Genomic DNA, 19,597 nt, shown 5'->3' with positions numbered 1-19,597 from the left:
CGATACTGATTCGGAGGCGTCGGTATGTCTTTTTGTTGTATACCTAGGCTAAGAGATGGGTCCCATAATAGCAGGAAAAAAAAAACATTGATATAATAGACTTAGATGCTATCTTCATTGCCGAGATACTCAACGGCGAGGTATATTGCGTTAAAATCATCATCACAAATGGTCTGCATGCACCCACAACCCCCCACCCATCGATCGATCCATGGTATGCAGCCACCATACATGCATAAGTAAGGTATGTACAACTGCAGTCGCGTCGCCAAGCACGTACAATATGTATAGACGCGCGAATCAAAACGAATACTCCTCCACAAACAGATGGATACCCTGCGCGCCGGTCCCCTTATGCACGGCTCTCTCGTCGGCCAACCGCAAGACACAGTTCCGCACCGAACTGGTAAGCGACTGGCCCCCGCACACAATGACGGAGGTTTCGCCTCCGGACGCCTCAACAGGCCCGCGAATCAGGGATTCAATGTCTGGGCGGGCGGTGTACTCCCGGAGGAAACCCGACCCGGGCGACGACGGCCTTGCCGTTCGTACTTGGGCCGATGGTTTTGGGTCCTCTTTTTCGTTCCCGCTTGGGGGGGCGTTTAGATCTGAGGACTGCCGGGACACGGGTGCTCGTTCGATATCTGTCGTATCTGCCGTGTCGACGTCGTCTTGTTTCTCCTCGCTCTGCGGTCTTCGCTGCTGGACGTCGCCCGAATCAGGTGACGACGACGACTTGGCGCAGCAGCATCCGCCCGATTCGAGAGCGGTGCTCACGCTTCTTCCTGCTCCCCCTTCTATCACTCTCGACTCGGAGCGGGTGACGGCTACGTGTGCGGTGATTTCCAGTCCCCGAGCGTGGGCTTGGGCGATGGCGTGGCGGAGCCTGTGCAGGTAAAAGTCGACTTCCTCTCCCTGGGCGGCGGTTAGGACGAACTGGATCCTGCGGACGCATGAGGAGCGGGGGTCGGCCTGGACGGCGGCTTCGAGGATGGGGAGAGTGAAGGAAGCCCCGGTGGAGGCAGAGATAAGAACGAGGGTCTCGTAGACGTCCCAGCGCGGCGGGGCACCGAAAGGCCCGATGATGAAGGCGGTGAGGGTTTCGGTAGCGTGGCCCTGGGCTTCCAGCTTGGACGCATGGGCATGGAGGCGGCGAGAGAAGCCACCGTGTTTCCGGACGACGAGCTGGACGCTGTGGCAGGTGCAGGTGCCGGGTAGTCGGGTGGCGCAGGCGACGGTGTAGGGGTGGGCTTCGAAGGGAGCGACGCTGGGTAGCCAGAGGTAGAGGTGCTGGCCGGGCTTCCAGGAGAAGGGCACGTCTTTGAGGGTGAGCACGGTGGTGCAAGGGCCTACGGCGCGGACTTGGACCTGGTGGCCCAGACGCTGCTTGCGACGGCAGCCGGAGGAGTCGGGTTTGGCGCGGAGATTTTGCCAGGCCATGAGACCCCAGCGGGCTAGGCGGTCGAAGGCGATGCAGGCGATGGCGGCCCAGAGGTAAGGCCGGGCGACGATGGGGATGTGGACGTAGACAAGCCAGAGGAAGACGGCGAGGGAGGCCAGGTGCTGGATGACGAACAACTCATAGGCCATGTGGCGAAGGGGTCGGAAACCGGTGACGATGGTCCAAAGGAGGACGGCCCAGGCGCCGATGCCCTGTTTAGTGGAAGGGAGGATGCGCATCTGCCAGTCGAAGATGTCGGCCTCGGTCCATTGGGTCCAGAAGTGGAAGCCGTGGAGGGTGGCGGTGATGAACATGGTACGGGCGACCCAGCGGTGGAACCAGTTGAGGCGCTCGTGGGAGGTGCCGACGAGGAGACCGACGGGGTTGACTTTCATGGCGAGGAGGAAGAGGAGGGGCAGCTGCATGATGGTGGTCCAGCCGTTGCGGAAACCGATGCGCTCGCGGAAGAAGACGTCGTTCTGAACAGCATCGTGGCCGGCGGACATGTAAATGACGACGGCCCAGTAGGCGAGGAGCAGCAGGACACGACCTAGCGGGGGCGGGGTGGCCCAGCGGAGTCCTTTTACTGGGATGTAGACGTGGAGATGGCAGGTTTCTCGGGCACAGGCGGTAGCAGTAGCCCATAATTGGGAGAGCGAATTTGAGGGCTTCGTGGGATGGGCGACGGATTGGGCTGCGCAGCGTCTCAACCTGGGAGATTAGGCAAGTCAGGGACGCTCAAAATGGTGGAATGATGGGCTTGCAGAAAGGGAAAGGAGAACGGTACCTTGCTCGGTGTTCGAGGTGGTTGATGGCGCGGATGATAACAGCGAGACCTACGGCGCCAGCAATGAGGTACCAATAAGACCGAGCCAGGTGCTTGTTGGTAGCTTGCAGGCCGCCGGCGGTGGTCATTTCTCCATGATCGTGATCATGGTCGTGATGTTCGTGGTCCATGGCCGTCGTCCTGTGAGTGCTGAGAATTATGTAGGCAAGGCGGGGGGGCTTCAGCTCGATTATACAGTCAAAACCAGTTGACTATCGAGTCCGTCGAGTCGAGTCTATCGAGCCGCGTGAGGTCCGGAGGTTACGAATATCGGGCAATCGACGGATTAAATGGTGAGGTCATGTTCGATCAAGGAGAGCCGGGCACAACAAGGACGTCTGATTCTTCCTGTCTCGTGGTAAAGGAAACTCGAGCGACTCGAATGATGGCGTGGAAATCGGATGTGGAGGTGAAGAAGGAATTCCGGTGAGTCGTTCGGAAGTTTTAGCGGAGTATCAAATTCGCCATGGGAAGAGAAAGAGAGGGAGGAGATCTCTTTCACTCGGTCCGAAAGGGCGAAACGACTCTTCGGCTCTCGATCGAATCGATCGACTCGACTTTTCGTATATGGGGGGTAGCGGATGGTGATGGGCCGAACCGTACAGGTAGAGATGATGGTAACGAATATGTAATATGTGGAAAGCGGTAGCAGGCGAGACGAAATAACCAAGGTCTCGAAATGAGGAGAGTGAACCCAAGAATCTGGCCGGGGGGGGGGGGAAGAGATGTGAGAGGATGGAGGAGGGCAGTGGGAGCTGGTATGGAGGAGTCCAGATACGTATCCATTTGAGTGGATTTTGATGCCAAGGTCGGAAGTACAAGTGACCCAAGAACCCTGATGGTGGAGGGTGAAGATGAGTGTGGACCCTGGGGGTTTTGGTGCCAAGGTCGCGGCTTCCGCTTTAGTCGAGGGGACGGACTGGGCTAAGAACTTGCTCAAATGCGCGCAGGTCCGCTGTTTTCTTATCCTGTCATTGGCTAGAACTCTCCGCGGAACAGCACCGTTCCGTACCATAGGTACCCTACCATTTCATCCTCCATCCACAAACATCAAGTACACGTACCTAAGGTAGGTAAGGTACCTTATCTGTATTCGTACATGTACTTCCTATAAAGTGCTTGCGTAGGTCTACTTCGTCCTCGACTTTCAGACCGTCAGGCTGCTTCCAACATTGCTGCTGCTGTGGAGTCATTATTAAGAATCGTCACTTTGAAGAAGGCAAATGGCATGCCTGCTGTTCCTGCATCCCCGGAACCGAATGCATGGAGTGGCAAGGTGTCGTTGTTGCCGGCGGCCGCAGTGTCTTATGTGTGAGGTACCTTAGACAGTATCGGGGTAGTACAACATATTTAAGGTACTGACTGCCCTGGTGAGGCGCAAACCGTTCAACAGACCAGTCAACTCTTCAACGGCTGGGAGACAACAAGTCTCGATGCGTAGAGGAATGTACGGATATGAGTAGAACATTGGAAGAAGGCTAAAGTAAGTAATTATCTTGGATAATCCCGCCTTATCTACGAATTCACTCCGAGGCAGACGAACGGGAATAAAGGTACTGGTAAACGCTCGAGCGCACCTACCTTAGACAAACCCGGTATCGGTACAAGTACTCTTAAGTACTTTGTCCGTCGTTCTTCCTGATCATAGCTCCCTCCCGTCTATATCCACAACATCGCCCCAGAACCAACCGACCGCTCTTTAAAACGTGCTCACACCCCTCGCCTCGACCTTGACCCGAGCAACGTACTCGTGTAGTCTGTAATATACCTAGCTGGCCTCTGTTCCACCTCCGCTCAAAAGATACCCGGCGTTTCTTCTACGACTCTCAGCCCTGCGTGTTTTTCCATTCTATCATTCCTGACGCCGCCAATCCCTCCGACAATCGCATCTTCCCGCGGAAATCTCTCATCAAATCAAGCCTACCACGCCATCCATACACAACATAATTGGCAACATTGACTGCCTTACTTTCGATTTTGATCATGACCCGTCTCGTAACCCTCCTTGCCACTGCGGCCCTGGCCTCCACGGCCACCGCCCACTTCGGCCTCCTCCACCCCGAGAGCTCCCTCGGCGGCGCTGATAACCAGAACCAAAACGACAGTCCCTGCGGCGGCTACAGGCCCTCCGAGGACGACGAGACCGTCGACTTTTACGTCAGCGGCGACGCCGTCGCCATCATCGACATGCACTCCCAGTCCGACTGGATCCTCCGCGCCACTCTCGAGTCCGATGCCAGCGGCGACTGGGAACAGCTCTACCCCATCTACCGCACCACCGGCTCCGGCCGCTCATGCCTGCCTCAAGTCACGGCCCCCGCGGACTGGGCCGGCCGTCGCGGCGTCGTCGGCGTTGTGGGCTCGGCCACCGACGGGTTGCTGTTTAGCGTAGGTTTCCCTTTTTGTTTCACTTTCCTCTCCTTCTCCTTCTCCCTCCCCTCTTTCTCTTCGATGAGGGAAGAAATGAGCCAGTTGGACTAATGTTTTTTCCTTCGTGTTTCTAGTGCGCCCCCGTCAGATTCGTCAACGGCAGTGCTCCCGATCGGGAAGAGTGCCGAAACGGCACCTCGGTCAGCATCAGGCTCGTCGAAAACGCCCAACTCCTAACTTTTGTGGGCAACGACACCTCCTCGGACGAACCTTCCGGTGACAGCGGCTCCGACGATTCTGGCTCCGACGACTCGGGCTCATCCAATGACGATGGTGACAGCGGCGCCGCGTCCCTTCATGGTGCTTTCCAGGGTGGTTTTGCCGTGTCGATGGCTGCCATTGTCGGTGGCGCCGTGATGTTGTTGTAAGAGTTAGTGTTGCTATGAGGAATGCTAGATTTTAATTAGAGTTCTGGGGAGGCAGAAAGAGTTTGCAATGAACAACAGAAGCGCTACATGGCCGTCATGAAAACTCCCGGCACATCATGTGCGTTTGTTGAATGTGTTGAGAAGAATCCTGAAGACAGCTAGTGACATGAATTGTACCTGGGGTAGGTATTGTCTGAACGGATCGCCTCATGATAAGGAAGACAGGGAAATGTAGCAATGACTATCTTGTCGTGAAAATTTTGTTGTCTCAATATCGGCGTTCGTGCATCGTTGCCATTCACCCAACCTGCAGTGTATCCGGAGTCTGAGGTAAGTACAGTGCGAGACTTCTGTTGAAACCTTTCACACTGTGACCCCTCCCCCTCGTTTCGGTGAATGACCTCTTCCTCGGTCAGTAGCCAATAACATCGGACATTTGGCCGGTCCATCCATCAACGCAGTCGCCCATTCCCAGTTGAGTCACGTCCAAAAAAAATCCCCCTCCTCCAAACTACGACAAAGCTCCACATCCAACCGGCCAGCCCAGTGACTCGTTCCTCTTTTTTTTTCTTTTTCTCCCACTCGCTACTGCCACTACGCGACAAGTCCTCCCCTCCCCTCCGCATTGGGCATGAAAGGCTGCTTTTCCAGTTTAATTCGAACATCTTCACTTCGTCCGGCACAGGTTTCTTGCCCTCCTTTTCCCCCATCGCTGCGCGGTTCTTTTTTACCATCCTTCCGATCTCTCGTCTCTTCCTCCCCCCACACCTCTCCCGATCCTCACCTTCGGTCATTACGCCGCACCCAGCGCGCTCGGTTACCCTCGACACTCGCGACCGTACGACGGAACTACGCGACAATGGCCCCCGACGCCCCCGTTGGCCAGTTGTCGAGCCAACTCGAAAAGCTCTCCGTCGGCCAGCTCGAACCCTTCCCCAACTCCTATCCAGACCTCAACCCCATCGACATCTACCGCTCTCACATCGCCTCCCTGGTCTCCCAGGTCTCGGGCGTCGACTCCAAGATCATCTACCCTGTCATGCAATGGACCTCTACCCTCGACAACGGCGATCTGACCCTCCCTGTTGCCGCCCTCCGCATCAAGGGCAAGAAACCCGCCGAGCTGTGTGAAGAGTGGTTGCCCAAGGCATGTCATGCGCTTTACATACGCACATACTGGCCTCCTCCCTTGCGATCCTTCTTGGACTAACATCGGCTCTCGTACAGTTCCCCGAGTCTCCCCTCATCGAAAAGCCCACCAGCGCCAACAATGGCGCCTTCATCGTTTTCTTCTTCAAGCCGGGTCCCCTCACCCAGCTCGTTGTGCCTCAGATTCAACAGCGCGGCGCGGAGTTTGGAAAGAATCCGCATCCCGGCTTGAGGGATCCCCAAGACCCTTCCAAGGGCAAGAAGCGCATCGTCATTGAATTCAGCAGCCCCAATATTGCCAAGTCCGTTCTCTCCGTTCCTTTTCCTCCTGCGCCATCTATCGGCGTATTTCCTCGCTCTGCCTCTTCCCTCGTCATCGTCGTCCGTTTGTATTGTAGGGGCTAAACGTTACCGACTTATGTAGGCCCTTCCACGCCGGTCACCTTCGGAGTACCATCATCGGCGGTTTTCTGTCCCACCTTTACGAAAGCGCAGGCTGGGAGGTAGTACGCATCAACTACCTGGGCGACTGGGGCAAGCAGTACGGCCTGCTCGCCCTCGGCTTCGAGAAATACGGCAACGAGGCCGCCCTCCGAGACGATGCCATCAACCACCTGTTCCAAGTCTACGTGAAGATCAACAATGACCTGGCCGAAGAAAAGGAGAAGATCGCCGAGTTCGAGAAGGAGGGCAAGGGGGCCGAGGCCGAGGGGCTCAAGGAGAACGGCCTGGACGAGCAGGCCCGCCGCTACTTCAAGGCCATGAACGATGGTGACGACGCTGCCCTGGCGCAGTGGCGGCGCTTCCGAGACCTCAGCATCGAGCGGTACAAGGCTACCTACGCCCGCCTCAACGTGCGCTTCGACGAGTACTCGGGAGAGTCCCAGGTCTCCGAGGCCGCGATGACCAATGCCGCCAAGGTGTTGGAGGAGAAGGGCATCTCTGAGGAGTCCGAGGGTGCCATCGTCATTCCCTTTGCCAAGCATGTTCCCGGGAAGGCAGGCAAGAGCCTGGAGAAGCCTGTCATTCGGAAGCGTGACGGCAGTACGTTGCAATTTTTTTCTTTTTTTTTTTTTTCGTTTTCATCTCCCCTCCCCTTCTTTTTCGTTCTTCTCTTCTTTTCTCGTACTTGTGTTGCCCACCCAGTCGCTAACTTGGTCTCTCAGCCGCGCTCTACCTCACCCGTGATATCAGCGAGCTGCTGCATCGGGTGGACAAATACGACTTTGACCACCTGATCTACGTCGTTGCGTCACAGCAGGACCTCCATCTGAAGCAGCTCTTCAAGATCATTGAACTCATGGGTCATACCGAGGTGGCTAAGAAAGTCCAGCACATCAACTTTGGCATGGTCCTGGGCATGAGCACCAGGAAAGGCGTACGTTCCATTCAGGTCACCTGCCAATCTGCAAAGCACCAGACACTGACAGAAGACTCAAACAGACTGTCAAGTTCCTGGACGACATTATCCGTAAGTTTTCCCAATCTCGACCCTGACCTTGTGTGCTCGAGGGAAATTTCTGACATGGAAAAGGTGACGTATCGGATCACATGCATGAGGTGATGAGGAAGGTAATGCCAAATCGCGACTGATGTCTTCATTTCTGTTTCATCTCTCTTCTCCGCTGACTCTGTCTTCCAGAATGAGGAGAAGTACAAGCAAGTAGAGAACCCCGAGGCCGTGGCAGAGACACTCGGCATCAGCTCCATCATGGTGCAAGACATGACAGGCAAGCGGGGCAACAACTACACCTTCAACATGGAGGCCATGACCTCCTTCGAGGGAGATACGGGTCCATACCTCCAATACGCGCACGCCCGGTTGTGCTCCATCACTCGCAAGTCAGGCCTCAGCGACGAGGATGTGGTGACGGCCGACCTGAGCCTCCTGACTGAGAAACACGCGGTCGACCTCGTCCGCGTCCTCGCGCAGTATCCCGACGTGTTCATGAACACGCTCCGGACGCTGGAGCCGACTACGGTACTCACGTACCTGTTCAGGATGACCCATCTCCTGAGCAGCAGCTACGACCACCTCCGGATCATCGGTAGTGAGCCCGAGCTCATGAAGGCCCGTCTGGCGCTGTATAACTCGGCCCGAACTGTGTTGTCCAGCGGCATGCGGTTGCTTGGGTTGACTCCGGTTAGCCGGTAAGCTGGTCTCCCATCTCAGCTTTTGGTCTGGGCATTTGCTAATATTTGTCTTGGTAGGATGTAAACACTGGTCTCTTCGTCTGGTAGACCTAGATCTAGCATACTAGACTAGAAGCGGGGCTCTTTTTAGGCTCATGGTGTGTCCATGGTGTCACAAGTCCCTAACTAAGAAATAATTCTCGCCTGTTCAGTTCTTTCTCTCTTCCTTTCACGTCCTCACTCCGTCGTAGTTTCCGGAGCTAGTTGATAGGCGTCGTCATATGGTCACACCTGGAGAAGCAAGGCAAGCTACCTACCGGGGGAGCATAGCGTTGATGTGCCGTGGAAATGGTTATTAGATGGGCCCTGATTCGGAGGTAGATGGTTGGAAGTCGGGAACTGGGAATGTTGGAGGCTACGGCAGAGGAACGACCCGGCTGTCTGGTCCATTGGAGCACGCACCACCCAGGCTTCTCCTGTTCCCACCATCGATGAGGTTTCTTAGGGGAAGGGTCATGGCTGAGTGAATATCTTCTTTGTTCGTTACAAGGTGCCGGGAAACAAAAAAAGTTCTGTCGTATTTCACATGTATTCAAGGCCCGTGAATGATTCAGTCAGTTCACTCGGGCAAGCCGCAAAGCGTCAAGGCACCTGTAACTCTTCAAGTCGCATATTCCCCCTTTATGCGAGAAGTCTTTGATAATCCATACGTTGTCTAAGTAGATTCGCGACTAAGCATCACTTCCGTCTGTTGATATTATCTGCCCAGGCACACAACACTGTTCTTTCCTTAACATGAGACTTTCATCATCAAAGAAACGACAATATCCTGGTAGAAGGAGAAGGACTGGGATAAGAAAGGCGAGTATGCACCCAAACAAGTTGCCTTCCAGTCCACCTGCCTGTTTCCAGGACAATTGAATGCAATCCAAACAGCACTGACTTTGCTCTGGCGAAACAGTTGAGACCTTCGCCCAGTTCATGAACTCGAGATCAGACACCAGACAATATAAAGGGAATAGAGACACCAAAGGCGCTTCTGTCTCTCGGCCGCCGAAACATACACACTGCATACACAGCCGAGGAAGAAAGGAAGAAGCGTCAATGCATATCCTCTTATCATGACTCTAAACCTTTTGCTAAGAAAGCTTGGAGCCTGGACCTGGGACGCCTTAGTAAACGACGGTCTGATGGCATCCCACATCTGGGGAACGCCCATTCCCTACGGCCTCAACGTTTCCAGCAACAGCACCTGCCCCGTCCCGCCTCCCATCGGCCATCCGGTTTCCTACCCTTTCAACAACAATACGGCCCGGAGGCTCCTTGTGCAGACCGCCATTCAAAGACTGTTGGCTCGACTGGACGACGTTGTGTGGCAGCTACGGTATATCAGCACCATGTGGCACATAATGGAGACCCTAGCGGGGGGCGGCGACCTTACACCGTTCCTCATGAGGGCGTGGGGGGAGAGTGTAGCGTCGACTGTCCTGCGGAGAGCGCTTGGGCTTGGGCCTCTGGATCTCAGAGTCCATATGGTGATGGAGGGAGTGTTTCTGCACCTGAGCTTGTCGTTCTTGCTTTTGGTGAACTTTGTCTTTGTTCGCTGGCGACGGCGGGTAAGGCAGGGTTTGGAAAATGAAGGGGGGCGAGGGAGATGGAGATGAAGAGGAGGAGGAGGGGGAGGAGGAAGAAGATGAGTAACGAGAAGAACCTTATATTGCTGAGTGCCTTGCTGTATCACATTTCTGCGTTAACTTTAAATAGCACCGATGTCCTGACGTTGACGGTCGGGAAGATATCCGCTGCTCCGAGCCTCGAGTCCCCCGACTTTCCATATTTTCCTGACTTGGCTTCTACCGATTACCTCAACCGGTTTTCAATAAGAAGCCGCATTTCATTCATTGGGTGACTGTGCTTGACGGATGGCCCGGCCCATTTTAACTTGATCCATGCGGGGAGTTGGGCAGTTTGAGGCGCGGGAAGCACCGAATTGACCCTGATAAGCAGTCTCCCTACCAGGATGGGAAACTGACCGAGATATGAGGGGATCGTCTCGTGAGAAGCCGTCCACTTAGAATCCTCGTAACATGAGCACTGGAATCTGGAGAATAATAAAGAATGGCCCTACTGAGGGGTTTATCAAAAATATGTACATGGTGAATAATATAAGTCCGAGTCTAACACTTGACTTCCAACATCCGTCTTCCCATGGACACGGAAGTGGAGACATATTGGTACAACAGGCGCACTCGTGGTCATAGAGTCGAGATCAGCTGCGCAGATTTACTAGAATGGTGTTAGTGAGGTCTCGGTGCAGGTTGAATGCCTGTGAACTCCACTTTACAGTAGGGAACGAACCTTGCGGCTGGATCGCTTGACGGACTTGCGACCAGAGCGGCGGCGGCGACGGCGGCGAGAAGGGCATTGGGTCGGGGTGGGCTCGCTCGGGGAGTCCGAGGTCGCATCCGGGGGCGAAACGGGGACATCGGAAGGCTCAGCCGAGGGAGTGGGGGTGGGAGGAAGCTCAACGGATTCGGTCGGCACCGGTTCGGGCTCAGGAGAAGGTTCGGGCGAGGGTTCAGGCTGGGGCTCGGGTTGAGGTGACAGGACACCCTCAACAACAACAATCCCGTCCGAAGAACCATTAGCGTTGCCGCGAATCTGGCCGCCAGCGATGACATCCGGGCCAGGGATAAGGGGGTAGCTGGTAAGCCGACCGTTCCAGATATTAAAGTTGTGAGGAGCGTCGCCGACGCTGTACACGCCGGGGATCTTGACGGTAGGGCCCTCGACGGACGCGGCGGTGCTGCCCTCAACCTTGACCTGAGCGCAGGCGTAGTAGAACTCGGCATTGTTGTCATGGGCGCCATGGAGGGCAATGTGCTCGGCACGGACGAGGTACTCGCCCTCAGGGACGTCGGGGATCTCGAAGCTGATGGTGTTCTCGGACCACATGCACCAGTTGTCGTTGAGGAAGCCCTCGGCGCCGCGGTTCCGGCACACCAGGCCCTGGAAGACCTTGAACCAGTCGCCGGAGCCGTCGTAGGACCGTACCGAATCGGGAGCCTGGGACATATAGACCTGCACGGGGCCGGGATGCTCCATGCCGCCCTCGCCGAACGCCTTCTTGATGCCGAGCTTGTCACCGACCCTGACGGTGAAGACGTCGGTGTTCTCGCCGCTGAGGGCGTTCAGGTTGCAGCGGAAGTCGTTGCTCGTGGCGGCCTCGGCTTGGAAGGTGGGCATGTAGCCGCGGTCGTGCTGGCGGATGTACTCCCAGGGCCTGCCGACGAGCACATCGTTGTGGACCAGCTGATCGAAGGTGTAGTGGGCCGAAGCCAGGGGGACGCTCAGCAGCGCGAGAGCGGAGGCGAAGGTTTGTCTCATTGTAGTTGAGCTGTTGGTTTAGAACCGATGGAGAAGAATGCACGGGTGAAAGACTGGATGTATGTAGAATAATGCTGCAGTGTAAAGCCTGGTACACTGGAGTGACGCACGTGCTGGACGTGAGGTGAATGAACGTAAAGGCACTTGAAGTGGTAAACGAATGGTGGCACAGCCTGTGTTGAAGATAAACTCCCGTATGGCGACGATGCCGTGAGAGATGCTAGAACGAATGGAATGAAAGACGAAAAAAGAGCGAAAAGGAAGAGAGCGAGAGCTACGTACGGTGCGTAACGAACCACCCGGAAGGTTGAAGATGATGCGGGTGCGGGTGAGACTTATATTAGAGACTTCGATATGGTCAACCTTGTGGGTTTCTACGCGCCATCCAAACAAATTGTACTTCGTCCATCTGTTTGACATTTGTTGTTGGGGAGACCCTGTAATCCTTGTGGAGATGCTTGATTCCCTTTAATAGGGTGTGGCGCCGCTAAGGTCGGTCAACGGCATTCTCAGAAGATCTCATGAACATGTTGGTAAGGGGCATGCACAACTGCCCACATGCAGCCAAGGACCGCGGGTTAAGATTTGGCCATGTTTCGTGTGTCGTGCAATACCCTGGGGCCTTTCATAGTTGAGCTCTTTGCAGCTACGGATACACAGTAATTAATAAGATGCAGGCCTTCGCCAACTTGCGAGGTTGCAAGACTCGTGAGAAATAAAGATATCTTTTTTCTCCCTCAACCTTTTACTGCGATTCTTTATATCTGAAACGCTTGCCTAGTCCCTTGATGGACGGCGGCCGACATATCCCTTCTTTTGTAAAATTATAGCGGTCCTGGATTCTTGGCGCAAGCAGGCGAATACCGACGCCTCACCCATGTTGAAACATGAAGACCGGGTCGTCTGGTGTTCAGCTTGGCAACATGTACTTGCAAGTTGAAGACAGTTGAGCATCCTGGCTCAGATCTGCATCCTGAAATACCTACTTCGTAAAAGGCCATCGTACACCCTTGTTGGCACCATGTTGGCACCACCAGCCGCCCAGGGGCTAGAGGCTGGCCTTTCAGAGCTCAAGATTGCTGGGATGCGGGCCCCTGGAGAATCTGAGACACCGCGGCGCCACTCCCCCGGCTTACGTTGTACGCGCTTAGAATACCAGGGGTTAAAGTACCCGCAAAGTTGCCCCACGAGCAGCAGATAGATAAAAGTAAAAGTCCCAGACTACGGAGATCTTCAGATCTCGCCAACCCATACAATCAAATCCTCCCCCACATAACCATAACCAACGAGTCGCCCAAGGCTCTGGAGGCAGAGACAACGGTGAACCGAGTTTTCTGGACTCGATGGAACAACCACGACGCTGACAGTAGGCGGACCAGTAGCAGTTAACACCGCGAGTCCGCGACGGGCTTTCCAGCACTGCCGCAGCTGAAACGGACGACAAACCACAAGCTTTTCCCCAGACAGAGATCCGAGTCAGAATGGACAGTCCTTCCCGTCAATCTCAACTACCTTCATGTTCCCAGTATGGTATCTGTCAGTGCTAACACCAAGTTTGGTGGTTCTGTAGTACCCGAAGATAACCCAGAGAAGCCGTCCTGGCTTCAGGTAGCGTGGTGATGAAGACAGTAGGCTGTGCTCACTATTGCTCGTCCTGGCAGGGTTACTGGAGGGGCGACGAGGGTTCGATTCAACCCAACGAGGAAAATTACGATTGGGGCGGCTCAACATGAACAAAACGAACATGAAGTTGGCATCATGCGCCCCGAAACGAGGAAGGGCAGCTGGTGCACGGAGGACCGACCAACCCTCATGGCCTCATTCTCTACACACCTCAACTGCCTCCTAATAAGAGAGTGGAAAACCGGAATGAAGCAATCCGAGACAGAGGTCAACCCAAGACATCAGCACTATTCCCCTCAGCTTGCCGCACGCGGAGCCAGCGAGGTGGCATGATTCCCATATGTCACCTGCTCCCTTTTACATCATCCCTCCTAAACTACCTGGTGGATGTCGTATTACTCGGTGGCTACTTCCTACTCGGGGCTACTCTGGCGCCGTTGGGTCTTTGACATGAAAATTGACCCAATCCGACTATGTACGTAGCCCCTGGGAGGACGAAAGCACTGTCTGTATGCTGTGCTACTCAGTCTGGGAGAGAAAAGAGCATCCCGGCAATAAGAGCGCACGGTCTCTTAAGGCGCAAGTTATAACTTATATAGTCTCTCGGTCTTAATCTCTTTGCTCGTATCTACCCGGGGACAGATATACTGCTTACACGGCTGAACCTACACAACTTGCACAAGGTGTTATCGTGATAATAGCTCTGAGAATGTAGTGCCCGAGGTAGACATGTACGCACCAACTACCAACTCAATGTGTTAACTGCCGACTGGAGTCAAAGCATACATGTACCTAAGCATTGTGAATAGAATGCAACGGTATAGCGGACCGAAGCGGACGCATCAAATAGGTATTCACACGGTATATCCCGACCATGGCGATTTCCTCCTTCGTCGATGGGTACATATAGGATCAAATTTCTGTGTTCATCATCCTGTCAAGGCGCACCATCTCCATGTTCTCCATGTTCTCCATGTAAGTGCTGATGCCACCATTCCCCCTTTCGGCCTCTTGTAGTATTAACCAATGATTCGAGTGCGACCATTTGGTGTCAAGGTCACATTGAGGGGATCACGGCAGTTGCAAGTACATGTAGTTCATATTCCCCCGTTCTTGTTCGCGACAGAAAAGAGGTGACAGGCCCTACAACCGGGTGACGAGGCCCGTGGTGCCCACTGCTCAACTGGGCGTTTCGACCGCTTGGCTTGGGAGTACGAGCAAACCAGGTAAACCAGCTCTTGGCCGTTCTACATACCACTTGATGATAATATAATTCTGGTACTCAAAGGGCGGGGTCCGCGGGGAACCTGGTTTGGTTCGTAGAACAAGGTAGGAAGAGGCTGACCCCTATGGAGCACGCTGCTCATAGGTAACATGCATGTGAACTATTTGTACGAATAAAAAGGCTTGGGTCGCCCAGAACGTGGATCTCTGGTATGTGGTTGCCTTCGCTTAGAAGCCCCCTTACCGAGTTTGAGACGTCGGATCATCCCACGCCGTGAGGCTGCCCAGGGTCCCAGCATAAACTTGTGGAGGCCGAGCGTAGAGAACTGCCGATCATATAAATCCCAGGCACATAACATTAGGAGTGGTACTATAATGCGAACATGAAGGAATCAATTGTCATGGAGATAATATGGGCTCATAGAGCCTGCATCTTCGTTTTATGGCTGCCCAGCTTCACAGACACTGAGACACATATCCCATGATGTCGGCTACAACTAACACGTAGGGACACAATACACTGTACGGATACACATGGCCTTTTGTTGTTAATACAATTCATTGGACTGAGAGGCCGCATCCACGGGCCGATCTGCAAAACGTGGAAACTAAATTGGGAACATGAAAGTTGTCAAGGAATTAATTAATATTCATGCATTCATGCACCCCCCGGATCGTCAAAGATTACCAACTAACAACACAAGCGGCTGGGGATCCCGAACCCCAGCTTCTGCCAGGCGGGTTACACACGAGCCAATAACCAAACAGCAAAGTCGTACAAATAATCAACATTGAAATTTTCGATCCGAATAGACGCCTCCTCCCCAGACTTCGGGACGTAGCACCCTCGTGCCGTCCTCGCGCCACGTTCGGCTTCGAACTGCCGGGTCGACTCGCGACCGCTCGGACATAATATAGTGAGCCCCTGGGAGCGTTACGCCTCGCAAGGATAGACGGGCTAGGGGAAAGGAGGTGATCTCCCGCAAACGAAAGCGGAAATCCAGTGTGGAGCCGTGCCACGGTTGATACTCCATAGGGAGTTGAGGTTTCCCAAAGTAGGACCTAGGTCCGAAGAAGCAGAACCGCGAAGACGTCAGGTGACGAAGGAGACTGGAGGTTGTTGGCTGGGGAGCTTGGCGCAAAAAATGGGAGAGAAGCCGAAGGGTAAGGGTAGAAGAATTGAGGCACGGTGACATGGATGGAGCCTTGGAGTTTTGGAGGGACTTGCAACAACAGCAACATGAACATACTCGGGAAAGGCAAGGGAGATTATATAAGTCTTCCCCCATCTCCGGCTCGAAGACGGGAATTCTTTCGCTGATCAGTGAAGATCTCGAGTTCTTCCCTGTCCATCAACAAGTCCATTGCTGTCTCCGTCTCGGTTCAGGTAAAGCGTCCAAACCGTGTTTGAAGTTTGAACTTCTTTTCCCCGAGTCCCCGACTTACACGGCAGTGTGCACTGCAGATCTCAAACCCGACGATGAAGATCACCGCCCTCGCCTCCCTGGCCTGGCTGGCCGTGGCGCCTCTTGTCAGCGCCCACTACAGCTGGGACAAGCTCATTGTCAACGGCCAACAGCGTGGCGGCGACTGGCAGTACATCCGCCAGCACACCCGCGGTTACATGCCCACCAAGTGGGAGGAGATCCTGCGTCCGGATTTCCGTTGCAACGACAACGCCCTCTCGGGCGCCCGTACCCAGGTCTACACCGTCCGCCCCGGCGACCGTGTGGCCGTCAGGCAAGCTTTCGGTGCCAACAGCATGGAGCACCCCGGTCCCACTCAGGTTTACCTGAGCCGCGCTCCGGGCAGCGTTCAGTCGTATGACGGATCTGGCGACTGGTTCAAGTATGTTATCCCAGCCCCTTGCGACTGGCCTTTCTATTCCTTTATGTTTCCTAGGGCTTGTTCAACACGTCACAACAATGATAAACATGACATTGAACATAACGGTTCACTAACAATCGCGTCCTCTCATTACCCACATCAGGGTCCACCAATCCCTCGTGTGCCGTCAACGGGGCCCCAACGGCTTCCAGACCGACGCCTGGTGCATGTGGGGCGAGAACACCATCGAGTTCACCGTTCCCTCCAACATCCCCACCGGCGAATACCTCGCCCGCTACGAGCACATCGCCCTCCACGGCGCCCACGGCGGAGAGGCCGAGTTCTACTACGCCTGCGCCCAGCTTCGCGTCGAGGGAACCAGCGCCTCCAGCATCCCCGGGCCCACCGCCAGGATCCCCGGCGTCTACGGAACCCGCGACCCTGCCGTCAACTTCAGCGTCTGGAACGGCCCCACCCGCTACCCGCACATTCCCGGCATCGCCGTCGTCCCCGGCGGCACCATCCGCGGCAACGACGACGGCTCCGTCGGCTTCAGGACCATCACTGTTAGCGGCGGCGGCAGCCCCCCTCCCAGCAACCCGCCTCCTAGCACCCCTCCCCCTCCTCCTCCTCCTCCTAGCAGCGGCGGCGCGCCTCTGTACGGCCAGTGTGGTGGCGAGGGCTGGGATGGCCCTAGGACCTGTGCTCAGGGTACTTGCCGCGAGCAGAACCCGTGGTACAGCCAGTGCCTTTAAGCGAGCAGAGGACTCTCTGTAGAGGCTGGGGAGAAGGGGGGAGGTTAACCAGGAGCAGCACTCGTCAAAACATCTTGCTCCTTAGTCAAGGGATACGGAATGGTTGGGCTAAGCGAAACTGGCGGCGGTGGAGCATCAACGTTGTCTTTCTACTAAGCGAGAAACATGCATTTGACAACTAGTTCTCATGACTATACTCTACACGGATGAATTCTAAGGCCTTTTTGTGATTCTGCAAGAGCTCCGTCGCTCTACCCTCGTGGTGTCCCTTCATGTTTTGAGCGGTTCTTATATTGTCCGTGTTATTTCGAAAGTTCACCCACTCCCAGTGGTTGAATCCCATTATATACACTACTGTCCATAACTCCATCGATCTTGTATGTAGGGGCCAAAGCAACTCTCTTTGAGAGGGGATTACAGTCCTCTTTCAATGCTTCATGGCCTCATGGTCCCGCTCAGTCTCTCCGTTCCATTCAAGTTTCCAACCAAGACATCAGGTCTTAAAGTGTAACAGGCGAACACTGATTGACCAGCCTTTAATGTTGCCCCTTTTCATCTACAGCTAAGACCATGTCTAACCGAGTTGAGATCACAAGGACGCCGTTGTGACCCAGGTCCAGGTCGGTGTCGAGAGCATTGAAGATGCAAGGTTCACCCACAATGAGCATATGAATCTTCAGGGGTTTCGCTATGTACTATAAGAGTTGAGGATCAAGTTGGTCAAAGATGCCAGATGGAAGGGATACTTCTCTTTGGAACCTTGTTATATCCAATTCAGTTGACCTGGACGTGCTATGTCCGAGGCCTTGGCAGTCCTGACGACGGCCAGTGGCCAAACGGTCATAATACGCGCAAACAAAGACACGGAGACCACACAGCCAGGCTCGAGTCCAGTAAGATATTGTAACAGCGGGTATGAGCAAAAACACACGTACTCGACCCTGCGTCCATGATGTGCCATATACCATTTTACCGTGTCATTCCTAGCGCCTTGAACCTGGATATCATACAAGAAATATTAACTCTACGCCTTCAAACTATCCTTAAAGTCCATGACGATATCGTCGAAAAAGTCATCCCTCTTGAAACCCAAGTCCAGCGTCCTGGTGTTGTCGAAGGTATCAGGCCAAGAATACAAAATAGCCTTCGTCTTCTCCTCCTCCTCCTCAGAGAGGTACTGCAGCTTGTCCTGCCCGCCAACCCGAGCAAGCGCGTCCATCATATCCTGCACAGTAACGCGGATCCCAGGCAAGTTGAGGACACGATCGTAATCGGGGAGGGCATCCCTCCGCAGACCGAGGGCGTGGATGAGATTCCCGACGAGAACGCGCGGGGAGGAGAGGGTGTGCGCCCACGAGCGGTTCTGGATGGGAATGACGCAGGGCAGGCCCTGCATGGGCTCGCGGATCATGCCGGACAGGAAGGACGAGGCGGCGGCGGTGGGTTTCCCCGGCCGCACGGAGATGGTGGGCAGGCGGCAGATGACGGCGTCGAGGAAGCCCCGGCGGTGGAAGTCGTTGAGGAGGTATTCGATCATGAGCTTCTCGCAGCCGTACGAGCTCTGCGGGGTCGGGCGCGTGGTCTCGACGACGGGCTTGGGTACGTCGCCGCCGTAGACGGCCTGGCTGGAGGTGTAGACGACCCGGATGCCAGGGCATGTGGTGCGGAGGTTGTCGAGGAGGGCGCGGGAGGAGTCGAAGTTGACCTTCATGCCTGTGATGCGAATCCAAAAGTGTGAGTTCGGCTCATTGCTATGATAATGGGAGGTGAAAGAACTACTTACCCAGCTCAAAATCGGCTTCAGAACCTGACGACATGATCCCGTGAAAGATGAAGACGGCATCGAGGTCCTTCGCGACGACCTTGGCCGAGTCGGTGAGGAGGTCGGCCTTGATGGCCTTGGCCTGGCTAGCGAACTTGGCGTCTGAGGGAATGGGGGGTTCGATGATGTCGGTTAGGATGAGGTCATATTTGCCCTCGTCATCGTTGAGAAGTGTCCTGGCCAGGAGCTGGCCAACGAAGCCAGCAGCACCGGTAATGAGGACTTTCATGGTGAATGTGCTGCGGTCTGGGAATGGGGGGTTGAGTTTAGTCGACTGGATAAGTTGAGGACTGGAGCTTTCGACTTTGGCGAATAAGGTGAGACAACAGAGAGCAAGGGGTATCACGATGAAAGGGTTGCTGGTAAGGGATATTCTGGGTAATATTCTTAATACAACATAGAGGGAAATAAAGAAAGACAAGGTCCTGGGCAAGGCATAAGTGCAATTGGGACAATTAATGACCCTCACCTGAAAGTGCCAACATTATAATTTATGTCGGCGTGGCGGGGCACAGGTTCTCTCCGCATTTCCCCGCATAAGCGGGTACTGGTGCGGGGATGTTCGGGGTTATCGCCGAAGGTGGGGTCGGTAAATCGGCCGACCGGCGGCTT

General features: G+C 54.8%; 10 protein-coding genes across 10 annotated transcripts; 6 read left to right on the top strand and 4 right to left on the bottom strand.

Annotated features, from left to right (window-relative positions):
- Nucleotides 1-300: 300 nt before the first annotated feature.
- On the bottom strand, nt 301-2,356 carry SODALDRAFT_279019 (hypothetical protein; the record flags this gene model as incomplete). The annotated part of the gene is made up of 3 exons (XM_028608146.1): nt 301-615; nt 778-2,152; nt 2,229-2,356. 3 exons carry the CDS (start codon nt 2,354-2,356, stop codon nt 301-303), a joined length of 1,818 nt encoding a protein of 605 aa, XP_028466036.1.
- A 27-nt stretch (nt 2,357-2,383) lies between these two features.
- Nucleotides 2,384-3,708, top strand: SODALDRAFT_360571 (hypothetical protein; the record flags this gene model as incomplete). The annotated part of the gene is made up of 7 exons (XM_028614282.1): nt 2,384-2,410; nt 2,476-2,693; nt 2,939-3,025; nt 3,115-3,217; nt 3,250-3,321; nt 3,427-3,578; nt 3,666-3,708. 7 exons carry the CDS (start codon nt 2,384-2,386, stop codon nt 3,706-3,708), a joined length of 702 nt encoding a protein of 233 aa, XP_028466035.1.
- Nucleotides 3,709-3,844: 136 nt separating this feature from the next.
- SODALDRAFT_333998 (hypothetical protein) lies at nt 3,845-5,323 on the top strand. Its single transcript, XM_028612113.1, has 2 exons — nt 3,845-4,655; nt 4,772-5,323. The coding sequence occupies exons 1-2, from the start codon at nt 4,251-4,253 to the stop codon at nt 5,063-5,065; spliced, it is 699 nt and encodes a 232-aa protein (XP_028466034.1). The 5' UTR covers nt 3,845-4,250; the 3' UTR covers nt 5,066-5,323.
- A 601-nt stretch (nt 5,324-5,924) lies between these two features.
- SODALDRAFT_340424 (arginyl-tRNA synthetase) lies at nt 5,925-8,369 on the top strand (the record flags this gene model as incomplete). The annotated part of the gene is made up of 7 exons (XM_028612946.1): nt 5,925-6,212; nt 6,293-6,516; nt 6,639-7,258; nt 7,381-7,592; nt 7,658-7,685; nt 7,749-7,786; nt 7,857-8,369. 7 exons carry the CDS (start codon nt 5,925-5,927, stop codon nt 8,367-8,369), a joined length of 1,923 nt encoding a protein of 640 aa, XP_028466033.1.
- Nucleotides 8,370-9,173: 804 nt separating this feature from the next.
- Nucleotides 9,174-10,223, top strand: SODALDRAFT_184246 (hypothetical protein). Its single transcript, XM_028607082.1, has 2 exons — nt 9,174-9,212; nt 9,309-10,223. Exon 2 carries the CDS (start codon nt 9,469-9,471, stop codon nt 10,009-10,011), a length of 543 nt encoding a protein of 180 aa, XP_028466032.1. The 5' UTR covers nt 9,174-9,212; nt 9,309-9,468; the 3' UTR covers nt 10,012-10,223.
- Nucleotides 10,208-12,241, bottom strand: SODALDRAFT_379422 (hypothetical protein; the record flags this gene model as incomplete). Its single annotated transcript, XM_028615039.1, has 6 exons — nt 10,208-10,448; nt 10,530-10,595; nt 10,692-11,744; nt 11,845-11,954; nt 12,017-12,143; nt 12,237-12,241. The coding sequence occupies 6 exons, from the start codon at nt 12,239-12,241 to the stop codon at nt 10,208-10,210; spliced, it is 1,602 nt and encodes a 533-aa protein (XP_028466031.1).
- Nucleotides 12,242-14,231: 1,990 nt separating this feature from the next.
- On the top strand, nt 14,232-14,859 carry SODALDRAFT_360567 (hypothetical protein; the record flags this gene model as incomplete). The annotated part of the gene is made up of 5 exons (XM_028614281.1): nt 14,232-14,257; nt 14,300-14,332; nt 14,498-14,583; nt 14,681-14,726; nt 14,814-14,859. 5 exons carry the CDS (start codon nt 14,232-14,234, stop codon nt 14,857-14,859), a joined length of 237 nt encoding a protein of 78 aa, XP_028466030.1.
- A 140-nt stretch (nt 14,860-14,999) lies between these two features.
- On the bottom strand, nt 15,000-15,946 carry SODALDRAFT_360566 (hypothetical protein; the record flags this gene model as incomplete). Its single annotated transcript, XM_028614280.1, has 6 exons — nt 15,000-15,046; nt 15,149-15,189; nt 15,283-15,311; nt 15,412-15,643; nt 15,684-15,804; nt 15,886-15,946. The coding sequence occupies 6 exons, from the start codon at nt 15,944-15,946 to the stop codon at nt 15,000-15,002; spliced, it is 531 nt and encodes a 176-aa protein (XP_028466029.1).
- Nucleotides 15,947-16,061: 115 nt separating this feature from the next.
- SODALDRAFT_296792 (hypothetical protein) lies at nt 16,062-17,179 on the top strand (the record flags this gene model as incomplete). Its single annotated transcript, XM_028608808.1, has 2 exons — nt 16,062-16,429; nt 16,572-17,179. The coding sequence occupies 2 exons, from the start codon at nt 16,062-16,064 to the stop codon at nt 17,161-17,163; spliced, it is 960 nt and encodes a 319-aa protein (XP_028466028.1). The 3' UTR covers nt 17,164-17,179.
- A 712-nt stretch (nt 17,180-17,891) lies between these two features.
- On the bottom strand, nt 17,892-19,416 carry SODALDRAFT_351332 (putative nucleoside-diphosphate-sugar epimerase). The gene is made up of 2 exons (XM_028613532.1): nt 18,947-19,416; nt 17,892-18,876 (listed from the first exon to the last, which is right to left on the bottom strand). The coding sequence occupies exons 1-2, from the start codon at nt 19,212-19,214 to the stop codon at nt 18,188-18,190; spliced, it is 957 nt and encodes a 318-aa protein (XP_028466027.1). The 5' UTR covers nt 19,215-19,416; the 3' UTR covers nt 17,892-18,187.
- Nucleotides 19,417-19,597: the final 181 nt, after the last annotated feature.

The sequence above is a fragment of the Sodiomyces alkalinus genome (genome assembly GCF_003711515.1).
Source record: "Sodiomyces alkalinus F11 unplaced genomic scaffold SODALscaffold_6, whole genome shotgun sequence".
NCBI lineage: Eukaryota > Fungi > Ascomycota > Sordariomycetes > Glomerellales > Plectosphaerellaceae > Sodiomyces > Sodiomyces alkalinus.
This window is presented reverse-complemented; position numbering and strand designations above follow the sequence as displayed.

Bases quoted from the DNA above. Each gene is read 5' to 3' on its own strand.
- SODALDRAFT_333998 (XM_028612113.1), top strand. From the start codon at position 4,251: ATGACCCGTCTCGTAACCCTCCTTGCCACTGCGGCCCTGGCCTCCACG. The intron at 4,656-4,771 runs GTAGGTTTCCCT...TCGTGTTTCTAG, and splicing joins CCGACGGGTTGCTGTTTAGC to TGCGCCCCCGTCAGATTCGT.
- SODALDRAFT_184246 (XM_028607082.1), top strand. From the start codon at position 9,469: ATGACTCTAAACCTTTTGCTAAGAAAGCTTGGAGCCTGGACCTGGGAC.
- SODALDRAFT_351332 (XM_028613532.1), bottom strand. From the start codon at position 19,214: ATGAAAGTCCTCATTACCGGTGCTGCTGGCTTCGTTGGCCAGCTCCTG. The intron at 18,877-18,946 runs GTAAGTAGTTCT...TTCGCATCACAG, and splicing joins TGAAGCCGATTTTGAGCTGG to GCATGAAGGTCAACTTCGAC.